Consider the following 15,214-nt stretch of genomic DNA (forward strand, 5'->3'; position numbering starts at 1 on the left):
TCCCTTCAGCATACCAACTCCCACAGCAGACTTGTGGCCTCCCCCCACTTGGAGGGTACCCACTCTGCAGTGGGCCTTTGGGCTGCCATTCTGTCCCCTCCCTAGCTCTGCCCCTGCCTCCCAACACTCACATGCCCGCAGGCCTTGCAGTGGTGCCTGCGTTTGGTGATAGAATTGAAGGGCTCCTGGCAGCGCATGCACATGGTGACTTCCTTTTCCCGGATGGGCGTAGGTGCCCGCTTCCCAAGATCCACGTTCTGTAGGGAGGGCCAGGTCTCAGGTCAGAGACAGCTACTCCCCAGCCCAGTCCAGCCAGCCCTTGTTCCTGCTCCAACGCTTGGATTATCATGGGGTGGGGATGGGCTGGGGGTAGGGGGAGCAGCCACATTCAGAAGACCTGCCTTTAAGTCCTGGCTCTGCTCCTAGCTGTGCTACTGAAGACAAGTCACTTCTATTATACTTTCTGGGCCTCAGTTTCCCCAATGATTTCTCTGTGGCCCTACCAATGGAAGACTGCTTCTGAAGTCAGGCATTGCCTCTCTGGTCATTACCGTCTAGGAAAGGGAGAGGATCATCTAAAGGTCAGGTGGGCATTTGGAAGTCTGGAAGGGGTCCCAGTGCAGGGGAAAGAGGGCGGGGACTCTTACTGGAGAGTTGGGCGGGGTGTCTTCATCTTCCCTGTTTGTTGAGTTCAACAGTTTGAAGGTCTCCAGCGTCTGTTCATGCTTCAGGAGGGTGGAGTTGATGGCCTGGGGAGGAGGTGTAAGAAATGAGAAGTCAGATCACCCCACAAACTACCCATTTCTACCCTCGCCTCACCTTCGTATACCCTAGCCTGAAGTTAGAAAAGCTGGGTTTCAAACCCAGTTCTGTCACTGGTAGGTGGATGACTTTGAACAAATCCCCTCCCAAATCCAGGTCTCAGTGTTACAAGTGTAAAATGGGGGAGGGGGAGTGGTGGCTGAAAAACCTCAGGTGGCTTTCCTGGCCACCTTCTGGGCTTAAGATTTTACAGAGCTTGACACCCTCACCTTATACACCCTCAGAGAAACCAGCTTCCTAAAAGAAGAGTTTGTGAGTTTCTGCTGAACCTCTGCACCTCAGTTTGCTTATCTGTAAAATGGGGATAGTAAAGTTTGCTGAAAGACAGTTGTCCGGGACCATTCTGGTTAGCTGTGAGTTTTGAGGGAGAATCTATCAACCCCTAGGAGACCTGTTAATACTCTTCTAGCCCCCTACCACAGAGCCTTGGATGTTACCTGGACCCAGTCTTTCTTCTCCTCCTCAGTCCTTGGGGTGGGGAATAAAAAAGAAAGATGTTTGGTTAGGTAGGCCCACAAAAAGCAATAGGAGTGGAAGAGCAGGTGTTTTGGAGTCAGAAAGACCTGGGCTTGACCCTCTTCTTTACCTATTACTTATATGACCTTGGGCAAGTCACATAATCTGCCTGGTTTTATTTATTCAACGATTACTAATACTTTCCAGACCCTGTGCTAAGAACTTGAGCTTCAGAGAGGACCCTGCCCTCAAGGAGCTCATGGTCTAGTAGAGGAAAGACAGGGACAATACAGGGAGATCAGTGTTTTGATGGTGAAAATAAGGCCAAGGAGCCCAGAGGAGGTGACATGCCCCAGTCTGAAGTTTGGGTGAGGACTTTTCAAGGAGGTGCTAGGCGTCAGGTAGAGGGGTAAGGGTGAAATGTGTGGGAGAGAATATAGAACATAAAAGAAACCATGTCAATAATTATCAGTTGGCTGGGTGTGGGTGGCTCACACCTGTAATCCCAGCACTTCGAGAGGTCAAGGCGGGTGGATCACTTGAGGTCAGGAATTGGAGACCAGCCCGGCCAACATGGTGAAATTCTGTCTCTACTAAAAGTACAAAAATTAGCCGGGCGTGATGGCTCATGCCTGTAGTCCCAGCTACTCAGGGGGCTGAGGCATGAGAATCGCTTGAGCCCAGGAGGCGGAGGTTGCAGTGAGCGGAGATCGTCCCACTGCACTCCAGCCTGGGTGACAGAGTGAGACTCTGTCTCAAAAAAGAAAAAAAATTCTCTGTCGCTGGGTGTCAAGTTTGAGAAAAGGGGGTAGTTTTTTTTTCATTTGTAAAATGGAGATAATGATTATCACTCTCTGGGTTCTCAGCAGTAACTGAGGTAACGTGTACAGTGCTCAGCACAATGTCTGGCACACTCGATGCTCAATCAGTGTGAGTTCCCCTTCCCTTTGTCTTCCTTCCCTGACTCTTCTGTCTGCCCTGCACTGCACTGCAATCACTTTATTCTGATTGTATTCTTTTTTTTTTTGAGACGGAGTCTTGCCCTGTCACCCAGGCTGGAGTGCAGTGGCGCGATCTCAGCTTACTGCAACCTCCGCCTTCCAGATTCAAGCCATTCTCCTACCTCAGCCTCCCAAGTAGCTGGGATTACAGGTGTGTGCCACCACGCCTGGCTAATTTTTGTATTTTCAGTAGAGACGGGGTTTTGCCATGTTGGCCAGGCTGGTCTTGAACTCGTGACCTCAGGTGATCTTCTCGCCTCGGCCTCCCAAAGTGTAGGGATTATAGGCATGAGCTACCGTGCCTGGCCTATTCTGATTGTATTCTTTTAAAAAATTATTTTATTGGCCAGGTGCAGCGGCTCATGCCTGTAATCCCAGCACTTTGGGAGGCCGAGGCGGCTGGATCACCTGAGGTCAGCCTAGCTAACATGGTGAAACCCCGTCTCTGCTGAAAATACAAAAATTGGCCGGGCGTGGTGGCGGGAGCCTATAATCCCAGCTACTTGTGAGGCTGAGGCAGGAGAATCGCTTGAACCTGGGAGGCGGAGCTTGCAGTGAGCCGAGATGGCGCCATTGCTGCCACTCCAGCCTGGGCAACAAGAGAGAAACTGCGACTCAAAAAAAAGAAATATTTTATTTATCTATATTTTCTAATTTATAATTTCTTAGAAGTGAACAAGTGTTGCTTTTTATTTTTAAGAGCCACAATAGACGGAGTGGTGGCTCATACCTGTCATCTCAGCACTTTGGGAGGCTGAAGCAGGAGGATTGCTTGAGGCCAGGAGTTTAAGACCAGCCTGGGCAACATAGTGAGACCTCATCTCTACAAAAAATACGAAAATTAGCTGGGCATGGTGGCATATGCTTGTATTCCCAGCTACTTGGGAGGCTGAGGCAGGAGGATCACTTGAACCCAGGAGTTCGAGGCTGCAGGGAGCCATGATAACGCCACTGCACTCTAGCCTGGATGACAGGGAGAGACCCTATCTCAAAAAAAAAAAAAAAAAAAAAAAAGAAGAACTACAGTATAGTAGAGTTTTTTGGCTATTCATGCTGAAGTGTATAGGGGTGAAGTGTCCTGATATTTGTAATTTACTTTAAAATGGTTCAGCAAAAGACATTTAATGTCAGTAGTTGTTGACTCTTAAATAAGTGGTTGTACACCCTGATACACACATTAAAATCACCTAGGGACCAGGCGTGGTGGCTCATGCCTGTAATCCCAGCACTTTGGGAGGCCGAGCCGGGCAGATCACAAGGTCAGGAGTTCAAGACCAGCCTGGCCAATATGGCGAAACCCCGTCTCTACTAAAAATACAAAAATTAGCCGGGCGTGGTGGCATGCACCTGTAGTCCCAGCTACTCAGGAGGCTAAGGCAGGAGAATCACTTGAACCCGGGAGGTGGAGGTTGCAGTGAGCCGAGATGGCACCACTGCACTCTGGCCTGGGCGACAGAGTGAGACTCCATCTCAAAAATAAATAAATAAAAATTAAAAAGTAAAATAAAATCACCTGGGGGGCTTTTAGAGCTCTCCATGTTCAGGCTATCCCCCAAGCCAATTAAATCAGAATCTCTGCAGGTGGGTCCCAGGCATCCGTATTTTTTAAAAGCTCCCTAGCTGATTCCAAAGGTTGCCAAAGTTGAGAAGCAGCTGTCTAAGTTGTGGGCATCTGGGTGCTTGTTGTACTTAACACTTTTCCGGATATTTGAAAATTTGCATTAAATTTCTTTTTTCTTTTAAGGGCAGTAAAAGTGACTGCAAAGCAAAGCAAACCCTCCACGCCTTCCTGCTGCCACTAGGAGGAAATCCTACATTGCTTGGCTGCCCCTTCTGGGCCCAGTGTCCCACTGCAGCCCCTTTCCTCTCTGCAGATGATGAGTCCCTGTCACGTGGCTTGTCACTCCCCTGGATGTGCAGGGCATCTGCTTTGCTCTCACTTTCCCTGCTGCAGGCCTCCATGAGGCTCTCAATCTCCCCAAGCTTCAAGACTCACTTCATCCCCCAGGAGGATACCCTCTATCTCACATTCATCTCTCTCTCCCACCTCCCTGCAGTCCCAGCCAGTCATTTCTCACTTTCTCACAGCCTGTCAGAAGCAGGCCATCTGCTGACATGCATCCATCCTCTGGCCCTCACCATGACCCTGATACCCTTTCACCTGGTCCCTCAGAAGGCAGCATAGACAGTGGTTAGGAATGTGGACTCCAGGGCCGGATGACCTGAGCTCCAATCTCAGCTCTGCTCCTTTCTTGCTCTGGGATCTTGGGCAAGTACATAAATATTCTTTTTCTTTCTTTCTTCTTTCTTTTTTAAGAGGCGAGGTCTCGTTATGTTGCCCAGGCTGGTCTCGAACTCCTGGCCTCAAGTGATCCTCCTACCTTGGCCTCCCAAAGTGCTGGGATTACAGGCGTGAGCCACTGCGCCCTGCATGCAGAACTGTCCTACACCTAAGTTTCCCCATTTGTAAAGTAGATTTATGGTAACAGTAGCTGCCTCTAGGGCTCTTGTAAGCTTTTGACTAGTCAACTTAGACTTAAAATTTTAAGTTAACGTTAACTTAAAACAGCACCTGGCAAAAAACTAAGTCTTGAGGAAATATGAGCTATGATTATAATCATCCAAGTAGAGAATGGATATGAAAGGCCCCTCTGTTAAATGGCTGGCCATCATCCCATGCTATTATTTTAAAATGTTTATTATAAAAAACTTCAAGCATACAAAAAAGTAAACAGGATAGCACAAGTACAATACATATCTATATACCTACTATAGAGATGCAAAGTTTTTTTATATTTTGCCATATTTATTTCATATATATGTACATACAGTCACGCGTCACTTAACCATGGGGATGTGTTCTGAGAAAGGTGTCGTTAGACCATTTCATTGTTGTGCGACTATCAGAGAGCATACTGACACTAGTACACTAGATGGTCTAGCCTACGACACACCTAGGCTATAAGGTACAGCCTATGGCTCTTAGGCTACAAACCTGTAAAGCATGTTACAGTTGTACTGAATATTGTATTAATTTGTAGCACACTAATTATTTGGGTATGTAAACATATCTAAACCTAGAAAAGGTATAGTAAAGGCAGGCGCAGTGACTCACGCCTGTAATCCCAGCACTTTGGGAGGCCAAGGCGGGCAGATCACTTGAGATCAGGAGTTCGAAACCAGCCTGGCCAACATGGTGAAACCCTGTCTCTACTAAAAATACAAAAATTAGATGGGCGTGGTGGCATGCACCTATAATCCCACTTACTCAGGAGGCTGAGGCAGGAGAATTGCTTGAACCTGGGAGGTGGAGGTTGCAGTGAGCCGAGATCATGCCACCGCACTCCTGGGTGACAGAGTGAGACTCTGTCTTAAAAAAAAAAAAAAAAAGAAAAGGTAGAGTAAAATATGATACTTTAATCTTATGGGGCCACTGTGTATATATGGTCTGTCATTGACCAAAATGTTATTATACAGTGCATGACTGTATATGTGTATGTATGTATATGTGTGCAAATGTGTATGTATGGTTACATATGTATTTTTTGGGTGCTGAACCATTTTAATGTAATTAACAGACATTGTGACACTAAGCCCTCAGCATGCACTGCTGTAAAACAAGGCCATTCTCCTGCATAACCACCATAACATTATCACACCTAAGACAGCAATAATTTCTCAATATCTAATGTTCACTTTACATCCAAATTTTCTCTTATTGTCCCACAAATGTCTTTTAGGGCTCTTTTTCCCAAACCAGGCTTCTGTCATGGACCAAGTACTGCATTTGATTGTTATTTCTCTTAGATCTCTGAATCTACAATAAACTATTTGTGGTGGTATTATTCATGTTGGGTTTCACATCCCATTCTTCTCTCTCCTCTAACAAAATCCACCAGAAGAAATTCTTGCTTTAATTAGGGAGAGCTTATTCATTTTCCAAAAGGTTTCCCTGGCAGGAGTGCCACCTTTCCCCATATCGTGAAGTACTCACCCTGAATCTAAATGGTGTCTAACCCTTAGGGATCACCCCCACCGCTGAAGAGCAAGCCTGCATCTTTGGGGAAAGGTGCCCATCCTTTCTCTGGAACAATCTCTGGGCCTGGAATGCCTCAGCATATCTGAAGAAAAGGGAGGTAGGCGCTGGAGGAAAGGCATAGGCAAGGATAAGTACCTGGCCTGGAGCTCGAGGGAGCGCTGCTTTCCTGACACCAGGAAGGTTCGAGGCAGATTGAGGTTGGAGCTCTCCTTTAGCTGAATGGAGGCAGAAAGGGGCATGGTGAGGCCACTGAACTCCACAGGGCCCTAGCCCTCTGCACACATACACACACAGACTCGGGGTCAAAGCCAGCATCTTTGTTCCTCCCAACACCAATGCCCCACTCCAAGTTCCCATTTCCCACCTCTTGGATGCTTACCTCCATGCCATCTACATCAATGCGTGCCCGCACGCTAAACTTCTGGCCAAGGAGCCGCAGCCTGGGCACGCAGTAAAGGAGGCGGTCGTTGAACTAGGAAGGAAAAAGTTTGGGATGTATGTGCAGAGGGCCTAGTGGGGATGTGGCCCAGCTCCTTGCCCTGAAGCTTTACTGCCAAGGACTGTAGGCAATAGATGGAGAAAAGACAGCCCAAATTGGGCACAGGGGTCACAAGGAAAGAGCCTAGGCATGGAAGACACTTCCTAGTGGGGAACCTCGGGCAAGTCACTTCTCTGCAAGGCTTATTTGCCTCATCTGTAAAGTGGAGAAAAAAAATCCTAGCTAGGTAGTGAAAATACAATTCGTTACTAGAGGAGAGAATGGCTAGCAGGAGGTATAGTCTGTTTTTCTTTTTTTCCTCTTTCAGGAATGAAAGGAGGTATAGTCTTGAGTACCAGGTCACTATGTGTGTGTGTGTTGGGAGGGGCATGACCCACCCACAATTCCATGCCTGGCACTTACTAGTATGAGGTATCGGTCTTGAGTGGTCCCATTCTTTGCTGACAGCTTAAGGATGTGGCCTTCTTTTATGAGCTCTTTGGTGGGGCTGACAATGTCCTCCTCGCCCCCTAACAGCTCATATACCTTCAGCAGCTTATGCATTCGCTCCTGGCAAAAGACAGGGAACAAAAGGCATGGTTGGGGTGCCAGCCTCCTGTCAGATGCCCACAAGTCACGACACCCCCACTCCAGGATGGAGACACCACAGGTGGGTGGCCAAGGAAGGGCAGGGGCTAGAAGGGCCACTCACCATTTTGCGGATGGCAGCATTCGAGTGCTCTGCTGCTGTGGCGATCAGCTCCAGAGACTCTACAGGCATAGAGGGGTGAGGTCAGATGGGGGACTAGCAGAGAGGAGCCTTTCCGGGGCTTTGTTTTTTGTTTTTTTTTTTTGAGACGGAGTCTCGCTCTGTTGCCCAGGCTGGAGTGCAGCGGCATGATCACGGCTCACCACAACCTCTGCCTCCCGGGTTCAAGCGATTCTCCTGCCTCAGCCTCCCAAGTAGCTGGGACTACAGGCACGTGCCACCATGCCTGGCTAATTTTTGTATTTTTAGTAGAGACGGGGCTTCACTATGTTGGCCAGGCTGGTCTCGAACTCCTGACCTTGTGATCCACCCACCTCAGCCTCCCAAAGTGCTGGGATTACAGGCGTGAGCCACCACACCCGGCCTCGGGGCTACTTTCCTCCCTGAATACCTCCTCCTGGCCTGATCACACCCTCCCATCTCAGAAAGCTCCACCCTCAAAGATGTCCACAGCAACATCATTTAAAATCAGAAGTTGTCCAATGTCACAATGCCAGAATCACAATAGATGGAGTAGTTGGCAGCCAATAAAAAAATGCAAGTTTGCCAAGATTATTATTACCATTAATAATAACAATAATAGTTACATATGTAACCAGAAGGAAGCATACCCATGTTGTCTCTGGTTGGTGGGGCTGTGGGTGGTTTTTATTGTCTTCTTTAGGTTTTTCTGTATTTCCCATATTTTTGACAAAGAACATGTATTACTTTTATAATCAGAAAAAGCCATATAAAGAAACAATGAGATGATCCTGTTCTTTGTCTCAATGATTCTGATTCTGGGTATCTATTCTAGGAAAATACACATTCCATACACAAACACATTTTTGTCATATTGGTATTTACAACAGTTCCAAGTGGGAAATAAAAATGTCCATCCGTAGGGGAGCACAACTTCACCTGTACCTCTTCCCTGCCAAAAAAAATGGCCAACTGTAGGGGTTCAGTTAAATACATTATGGTGTCTTCATGTAATGGAACATTAAACAACCTTTACAAATGATCCTCATGTAGGTCTTTCAATAATCTGGGAAATGCTCAGGGTGTTTTAAGAAAAGGATACAAACATGTTTATATAGAATGATCTTACTTTTATAAGTATACATGTCTAAAAAACACCAGGAAGAATTTATGTCACAATGTTCATTGTGCTTATTCTCTGGGGGCTCAGATCACAGGTGATTTTTTTCCTACTTCTTTCATCTTTTTCTGTAATTTCCATATTTCCTATAGTGACCAGGTATCATCAAAAAAAAAAAAAAAAAGAAAAAGCTGAAATGAGTCCCTGTACATCTCCACACACTAATAAATCCCACCCATGCTTAAGGCCTGGCCACAGTCTTCGTGTGCCCCGTTCTGTATGTGCTGGATCTCCCCACTCAGATCAGCCTGTGCTGGAGGAGCAGAGGTGCTTCTGAAGGAGGTCCATATGGCTGGCCAACCAAGTCATGTTTTCCTAAGAGGCTCTCTCTTCATGACCAAGTTTTGGTGCTCACGGAGATCTACGGCCCCTGTCCCAGCTCAGGCATCCACATGCCTTTCAGGGGCCGGGCTCCAATCTCCCACCCTTATTCCATCCTAGCTGCCAGAAGGAGCTTTCTCACACAGTTTACTGTCACTCCTCTGCTCAAATCTGTCAGTGGCTCCCCTGTGCCTGCAGGGTAAAGACCTAGCCCTTTAGCCTGACATTCAAAGCCCTTGGTGAGGCTGGGCGTGGTGGTTCATGCCTGTAATCCCAATACTTTAGGAGGCCGAGGGGGGCAGATCACCTGACTTCAAGACCAGCCTGGCCAACATGGCAAAACCCCATCTCTACTAAATTTATAAAAATTCGCCAGGCGTGGTGGCACGTGCCTGTAATCCCAGCTACTCGGGAGGCTGAAGCAGGAGAATCACTTGAACCCTGGAGGTGGAGGTTGCAGTGAGCCGAGATCGCGCCACTGCACTCCAGCCTGGGTGACAGAGCGAGACTACGTCTCAAAAAAAAAAAAAAAAAAAAAAAAAGACTCAAAGCCCTTGGTGATGTGGCTTCTGCTGACCACTCCAGCTTCCTACACCTCCCTAAACATGTCCCGTCTTACTTCATCTGGCCAACTGTCACTGTCTTCTGGATCCAGCTCACTTCCTCCAGTGAGCCTGCCCAGAGTTCTCGGGCTGGGTTAGGACCCTGTCTGGGTTCTCACATTCTCCTTTGCTCCCTTCTGTCCCACTAGTCACAGTGCTCATCATGTATTTATACATCTGCATCCATATTCCTCAGTAGACTACGAGCTCCCTAGGACAGGGCCAAGGTCCCACTGCCCTCTCCAGGCAGATGCTTTGGATAAATTAGCTCCTTCAACCCTCACAACAACCCTGTAACATAGATGATTGTGCCCCATTTATCCAATGAGGAAACCAAGACCCAGGGAGAAGGTGGCCACCCTAGGTTGCCTACCTGGGTGGCAGAGTTGGCATCAGAGCTGGGAATGATCTCCCAGCTGCCTTTTCTCCTACACATCCTACATCTCCCCCACCCCAAGGCAGGGGGCAGGCTGAGTGGTAGAGGTAGGGGGCACCCAGGGAAGGGGATAGGAAGAAGACTCTGGCAAGTTGTGGGCACACAAGCTCAGGCCTGTATAGGCTGATGGGCTCTGACTGGAGGCTTTGTTACAACGAGCTCTGTCTGGAGATGTCTCATGTGGAGTACAGACTGGCATTTCCAAGGATCCAGGGTGTACAGTCCCTACCTGGGGGCTCAGTGTGGGGATTTCAGTCTAGAATTTCACTTAGGGGTTCAGGCTAGGGAGTGCAATCTGGGGGGCCTGATGTAGGGGCTTGGTTTGGAAGCGTTAGTGGGGCCTGGTCTGGGCTTGGCAGTCTAGGATCTTGGTTTGGAGTTTAGTCTTGGGCCCAGTGTAGGCAACTGAGGCCAGGAGTTCCAGATGGCCTGGTATGGGGAGATTGGTCTAGGGTCCAGGCTCCAGAGTGCAGTCTGGAAAGTAGAAAGTGGGCAAGTCAGTCTGGGGAACCAGACATATGATTCAGTGAGGCTCAGCCTGGGGAATTTAGTCTGAGGTGTAAAAAATTGGGAGCTCAGCTTACGATCTTGGGCTGAGGATCTTAGTGCACATATCTCAGGCGGGCTCTCATTCAGAGATTCTCATTCTGAACAGCTCAGAAAACCAGACCGGGAAGTTGTTTCTGGGGACAAAGTTTCATCTTTGGACTTGATGTGGGGAGCTCAATCTGGGAGGCTCCATTAAGGAAGCTCAGTTGGCCAAGCTCAAGCTGTGAGGTTCATCCCGGGGCCTCAGATAGGGTTGGGATTGATACAAAACAGGAAGCTCAATTTCTTCAACTCAGGCTGCTCTGCCTATGGAGTAGCCATTCTTTATTTCTTTACTTTCTTAATAAACTTGCTTTCACTTAAAAAAAAAAAAATAGGCCAGGCGGGGTGGCTCACGCCTGTAATCCCAGCACTTTGGGAGGCCGAGGCGGGTGGATCAAAAAGTCAGGAGATTGAGACCATCCTGGCTAACATGGTGAAACCCCGTCTCTACTAAAAAAAAAAAAATACAAAAATAAATAAATAAATAAATAAAAATAATAAAAAAAATAAAAGGCCGGGCGCGGTGGCTCATGCCTGTAATCCCGGCACTTTGAGAGGCCGAGGTGGGCAGATCATGAGGTCAGGAGATCGAGACCATGCTGGCCAACATGGTGAAACCCCACCTCTACTAAAATACAAAACTTAGCCAGGCATGGTGGTGTGTGCCTGTAGTCCCAGCTACTTGGGAGACTGAGGCAGGGGAATCACTTGAACCCAGGAGGCGGAGACAGTAGTGAGCCAAGATTGTGCCACTGCACTCCAGCCTGGCGAAAGAGCGAGACTCAGTCTCAAAAAAAAATAAAAATAAAAATAGGCTGGGTGCGGTGGCGCACGCCTGTAATCCCAGGACTTTGGGAGGCCGAGGCGGGTGGATCACGAGGTCAAGAGATTGAGACCATCCAGGCCAACACGGTGAAACACTGTCTCTACCCAAAATACAAAATTTAGCTAGGCGTGGTGGTGGGCACCTGTAATCCCAGCTACTTAGGAGTCTGAAGCAGGAGAATCGCTTGAACTTGGGAGGCGGAGGTTGCAGTGAGCGGAGATCGTGCCACTGCAGTCCAGCCTGGGCGACAGAGTGAGACTCCGTCTCAAAAAAATAAATAAATAAATAAAAATAAAAATAAATAAAAAATAAATAAATTTCTTAAACTCAACCTGGGGCCAATTTTAGAGGGATGGGCATTAGCCAGTGCATTTACTTCTCAAAACAACCATATGAGGTAGGTATCATTATCATCCCCATTCTACATGTGAGAAAACTTAGGCTGAGAGGCTGAGCAGCTTGCCCAAGGATATACAGTTGAGAAAATGGACTCTATCTGGAGCCCACTCTAGGTTGCTTTCACTGGCGGCTCACTTTGGGTCTAGTGCAGGGAGCTTATTTGGAGAATTTTCACCTGGGGATGTTACGTTGGGGATCCAGTGTGAAAATAAAATTGCAGAACTGAGTCCTGGGAGCTCAATGTGGACATGGGACTAGGCACTTAGCCTGTGTGGCTTAATTTGGGGGACAGTCTAATAATCTAGGGCATTAGTCCTGGAGCTCATCATGGGACTCTCCATCTGGTAAATGAAAAATAGGGGTCGTTGGCCGGGCATGGTGGCTCATGCCTGTAATCCCAGCACTTTTGGAAGCCAAGGCAGGTGGATCACGAGGTCAGGAGTTCGAGACCAGTTTGGCCAAGATGGTGAAACCCCATCTGTACTATAAACACAAAAATTAGCCGGGCGCGGTGGTGGGTGCCTGTAATCCCAGCTACTCGGGAGGCTGAGGCTGCAGAATCGCTAGAACCAGGGAGGCGGAGGTTGCCGTGAGCCGAGATCGCACCACTGCACTCCAGCCTGGGTGACGGAGCAAGACTCTGTCTCAAAAAAAAAAAAAAGAAAAAGAAAAAAGAAAAATAGGGTCATCAGTCTAGGGGACTTGGGCTGGGGAGAACACAATCTGGAATCTCTGTCTGGAGCTCAGTCTGGGCTGCTGAATTTCAGGGTTCCCTCTGGGGAACTCAGGGAATCCAGTCTTGGGGCTCAGTGGGGCTTCAGTCTGTAGGATGGACCTGGAGAGTCAGTCTTTTAAGTTCAGGCTGAAAGTTTCAGTCTGAGGGATATGAAATAGGAGAATTAATCTAGGGTGCTCAGTTTGGCAATACTTGTCTATAGAATGCTGGCCAAGGAGATCAGACTGGGCAGCTCTTTTGGGGACCTCAAGCTGAAGGCTCTCACTGGGAACCCACTCTCAGGGCTCAGTGTGGGAAGAGTATTCCAGGTGGGAAGAGGCCCAGTCTGGGGATCTTAGTTTGAGAAACCAGTGTTGGGATCTATAACTGGGGCCTCAGAATGGGCTTAGTATGAAGGTTCAGTTTGGAGATGTCAGTCCATAGGGCCCATCCCAGACAATCAGTCTGGAAGGCCCTTTCTAGAAGTTTAGGCTGGCACCTCAGTGAGGGCTCTTTTTCAGCAGGAGGAATGAGGTACTTACTTATGCTGCAGATGTCTGCTTGTAGAGCTTAGCTATTAAACTTTCTAGAGGCCTAGTTCTTTCTAGGGGTCCAGGCTTGGTAGCAAAGTGCCCCATCTGGCAGGGTGGAGAAGGCTCAGTTTGGGAAGCGGACACAGCAGTGGACACAGCTGTCCACTTCCCATTCTTTTTTTTTTTTTTTTTTGAGATGGAGTCTCACTCCGTGGCTCAGGTTGGAGTTCAGTGGCACGATCTTGGCTCACTGCAGCCTCTGCCTCCCGGGTTCCAGCGATTCTCCTGCCTCAGCCTCCAGGGTAGCTGGGATTACAGGCACGGCCACCACGCCTGGCTAATTTTTGTATTTTTAGTAGAGATAGGGTTTCATCATCTTGGCCAGGCTGGTCTCAAACTCCAGACCTCAGGTGATCTGCCCGTCTCAGCCTCCCAAATTGCTAGGATTACAGGCGTGAGCCACCACGCCCGGCCTCGACCCCCATTCTTATGGCTTTTAGGACCCCACACTTTCTTGGTTTTCTTCCTACCTTTAGGGCTGCTCCTTCTTTTTTTTTTTTTTTTGAGATGGGGTCTTGCTCTGTCACCCAGGCTGGAGTGCAGTGGCGCCACCTCGGCTCACTGCAACTTCTGCCTCCTGGGTTCAAGTGGTTCTACTGCCTCAGCCTCCTGACTAGCTGGAATTACAGGCGTGCACCATCATACCTGGCTAATTTTTGTATTTTCAGTAGAGACAGGGTTTCACCATGTTGGCCAGGCTGGTCTCGAACTCCTGACTTTGTGATCCACCTGCCTCAGCCTCCAAAAGTGCTGGGATTACAGGTGTGAGTCACCGCGCCCAGCCTAGGGCTGCTCCTTCTAAGTCTCCTTTGGTGATTCCACATCCCTGAGCTTTGTCCTTGGCCCCCTTTCCCCTCCTTTTACACTCACTCCCTTTGGTGATCTTGGCCAGCCTTATGGCTTTGGAATACTATCTATGTGCCAATGACATCCAAATCTCTCCCTGAAATTCTAGATTCATCTAACTGCCTGACTAGCAGCTCACTTTGAACATGTCCAAAGTCAGACTCCTAAGATCATCTCAGGAACCATCACCACCAGCCAAAAACCTATAAGTCATTCCTGACTCTTTCTCCCAAGCCCAGCATCCACTCCACCCTAGTCCTCTCAGTGCTGCTTCTGAAAAGAATGTATCCTGAATCCAACCATTTCTCACCGATTCTACTGCTACTGTCCTCATCCAAGCCAACTTTTCTCACTTGGATTATTGCAAAAGCCTTCTAACTGATCTCTCAGCTCTCTCTCTTGCTCCCCAAGTAATCATGATTGAAACCTTCCCATGGCTACCCACCATACTCAGAATAAAATCCATCTCCTTATCTTGGCCTTCAGTCTTTGCTCCTCTCTCCAACCTCATTTCTATCATTCTACTCTTATTTGTCATGTTCAGCTCACACTGACCTTCTTCCTGATCCAGAGATATGCAACCTGTCCAGCACCCCACCTCCCCTAATATCTCCCCTTGCCTTGGACCCTATACTTGCTGTGGCCTCTGCCTGGAACATGCTCCACCCCAACAGGCATGTGCCTACCTTCTTTTTATTCAGGTTTTGACTCACTGTCTTCTAGTCAGACAGGCCACCCAATCTCAAGTAGGCTCTCCAGCCACTGTCATGCCACCCTCTTCTAATTCTCTGAATTATACTCAGCACCTATCTAATATTCTACTGTGTATTTATTTACTTATTTATTTATTCTTGAGATGGAGTCTCGCTCTGTCACCCAGGCTGGAGTGCAGTGGCTCAATCACAGCTCAATGCAACCTCTGCCTCCCGAGTTCGAGTGATTCTCCTGCCCCGGCATCCCGAGTAGCTGGAATTACAGGCACCCACCACCACGCCCAGCTCTTTTTTTTTTTTTTTGAGAAGGAGTCTCGCTCTGTTGCCCAGGCTGAAGTGTAGTGATGCAATCTCGGCTCACTGCAAACCTCCACCTCCTGGGTTCAAGCAATTCTCCTGCCTCAGCCTCCCAAGTAGCTGGGATTACAGGTGCCCGCCACCACGCCCAGCTGTTTGTATTTTTAGT

General features: G+C 48.3%; 1 protein-coding gene across 2 annotated transcripts in view; it reads right to left on the bottom strand.

The window, feature by feature from the left end:
- FGD1 (FYVE, RhoGEF and PH domain containing 1) overlaps positions 1 to 15,214 on the bottom strand; it is an 84,588-nt gene that overhangs the window by 3,565 nt on the left and 65,809 nt on the right. For both annotated transcript variants that reach the window (XM_055376526.1, XM_004064223.4), the window contains 7 exons: positions 7,509 to 7,567; positions 7,220 to 7,366; positions 6,698 to 6,790; positions 6,454 to 6,533; positions 1,260 to 1,290; positions 648 to 749; positions 132 to 257 (listed from right to left, as the gene is read on the bottom strand). In XM_055376526.1, the coding sequence (XP_055232501.1) occupies positions 132 to 257; positions 648 to 749; positions 1,260 to 1,290; positions 6,454 to 6,533; positions 6,698 to 6,790; positions 7,220 to 7,366; positions 7,509 to 7,567 (638 nt within the window). The remainder of the gene's footprint in view (positions 1 to 131; positions 258 to 647; positions 750 to 1,259; positions 1,291 to 6,453; positions 6,534 to 6,697; positions 6,791 to 7,219; positions 7,367 to 7,508; positions 7,568 to 15,214) is intronic.

The sequence above is a fragment of the Gorilla gorilla genome, chromosome X (assembly GCF_029281585.2).
Source record: "Gorilla gorilla gorilla isolate KB3781 chromosome X, NHGRI_mGorGor1-v2.1_pri, whole genome shotgun sequence".
NCBI lineage: Eukaryota > Metazoa > Chordata > Mammalia > Primates > Hominidae > Gorilla > Gorilla gorilla.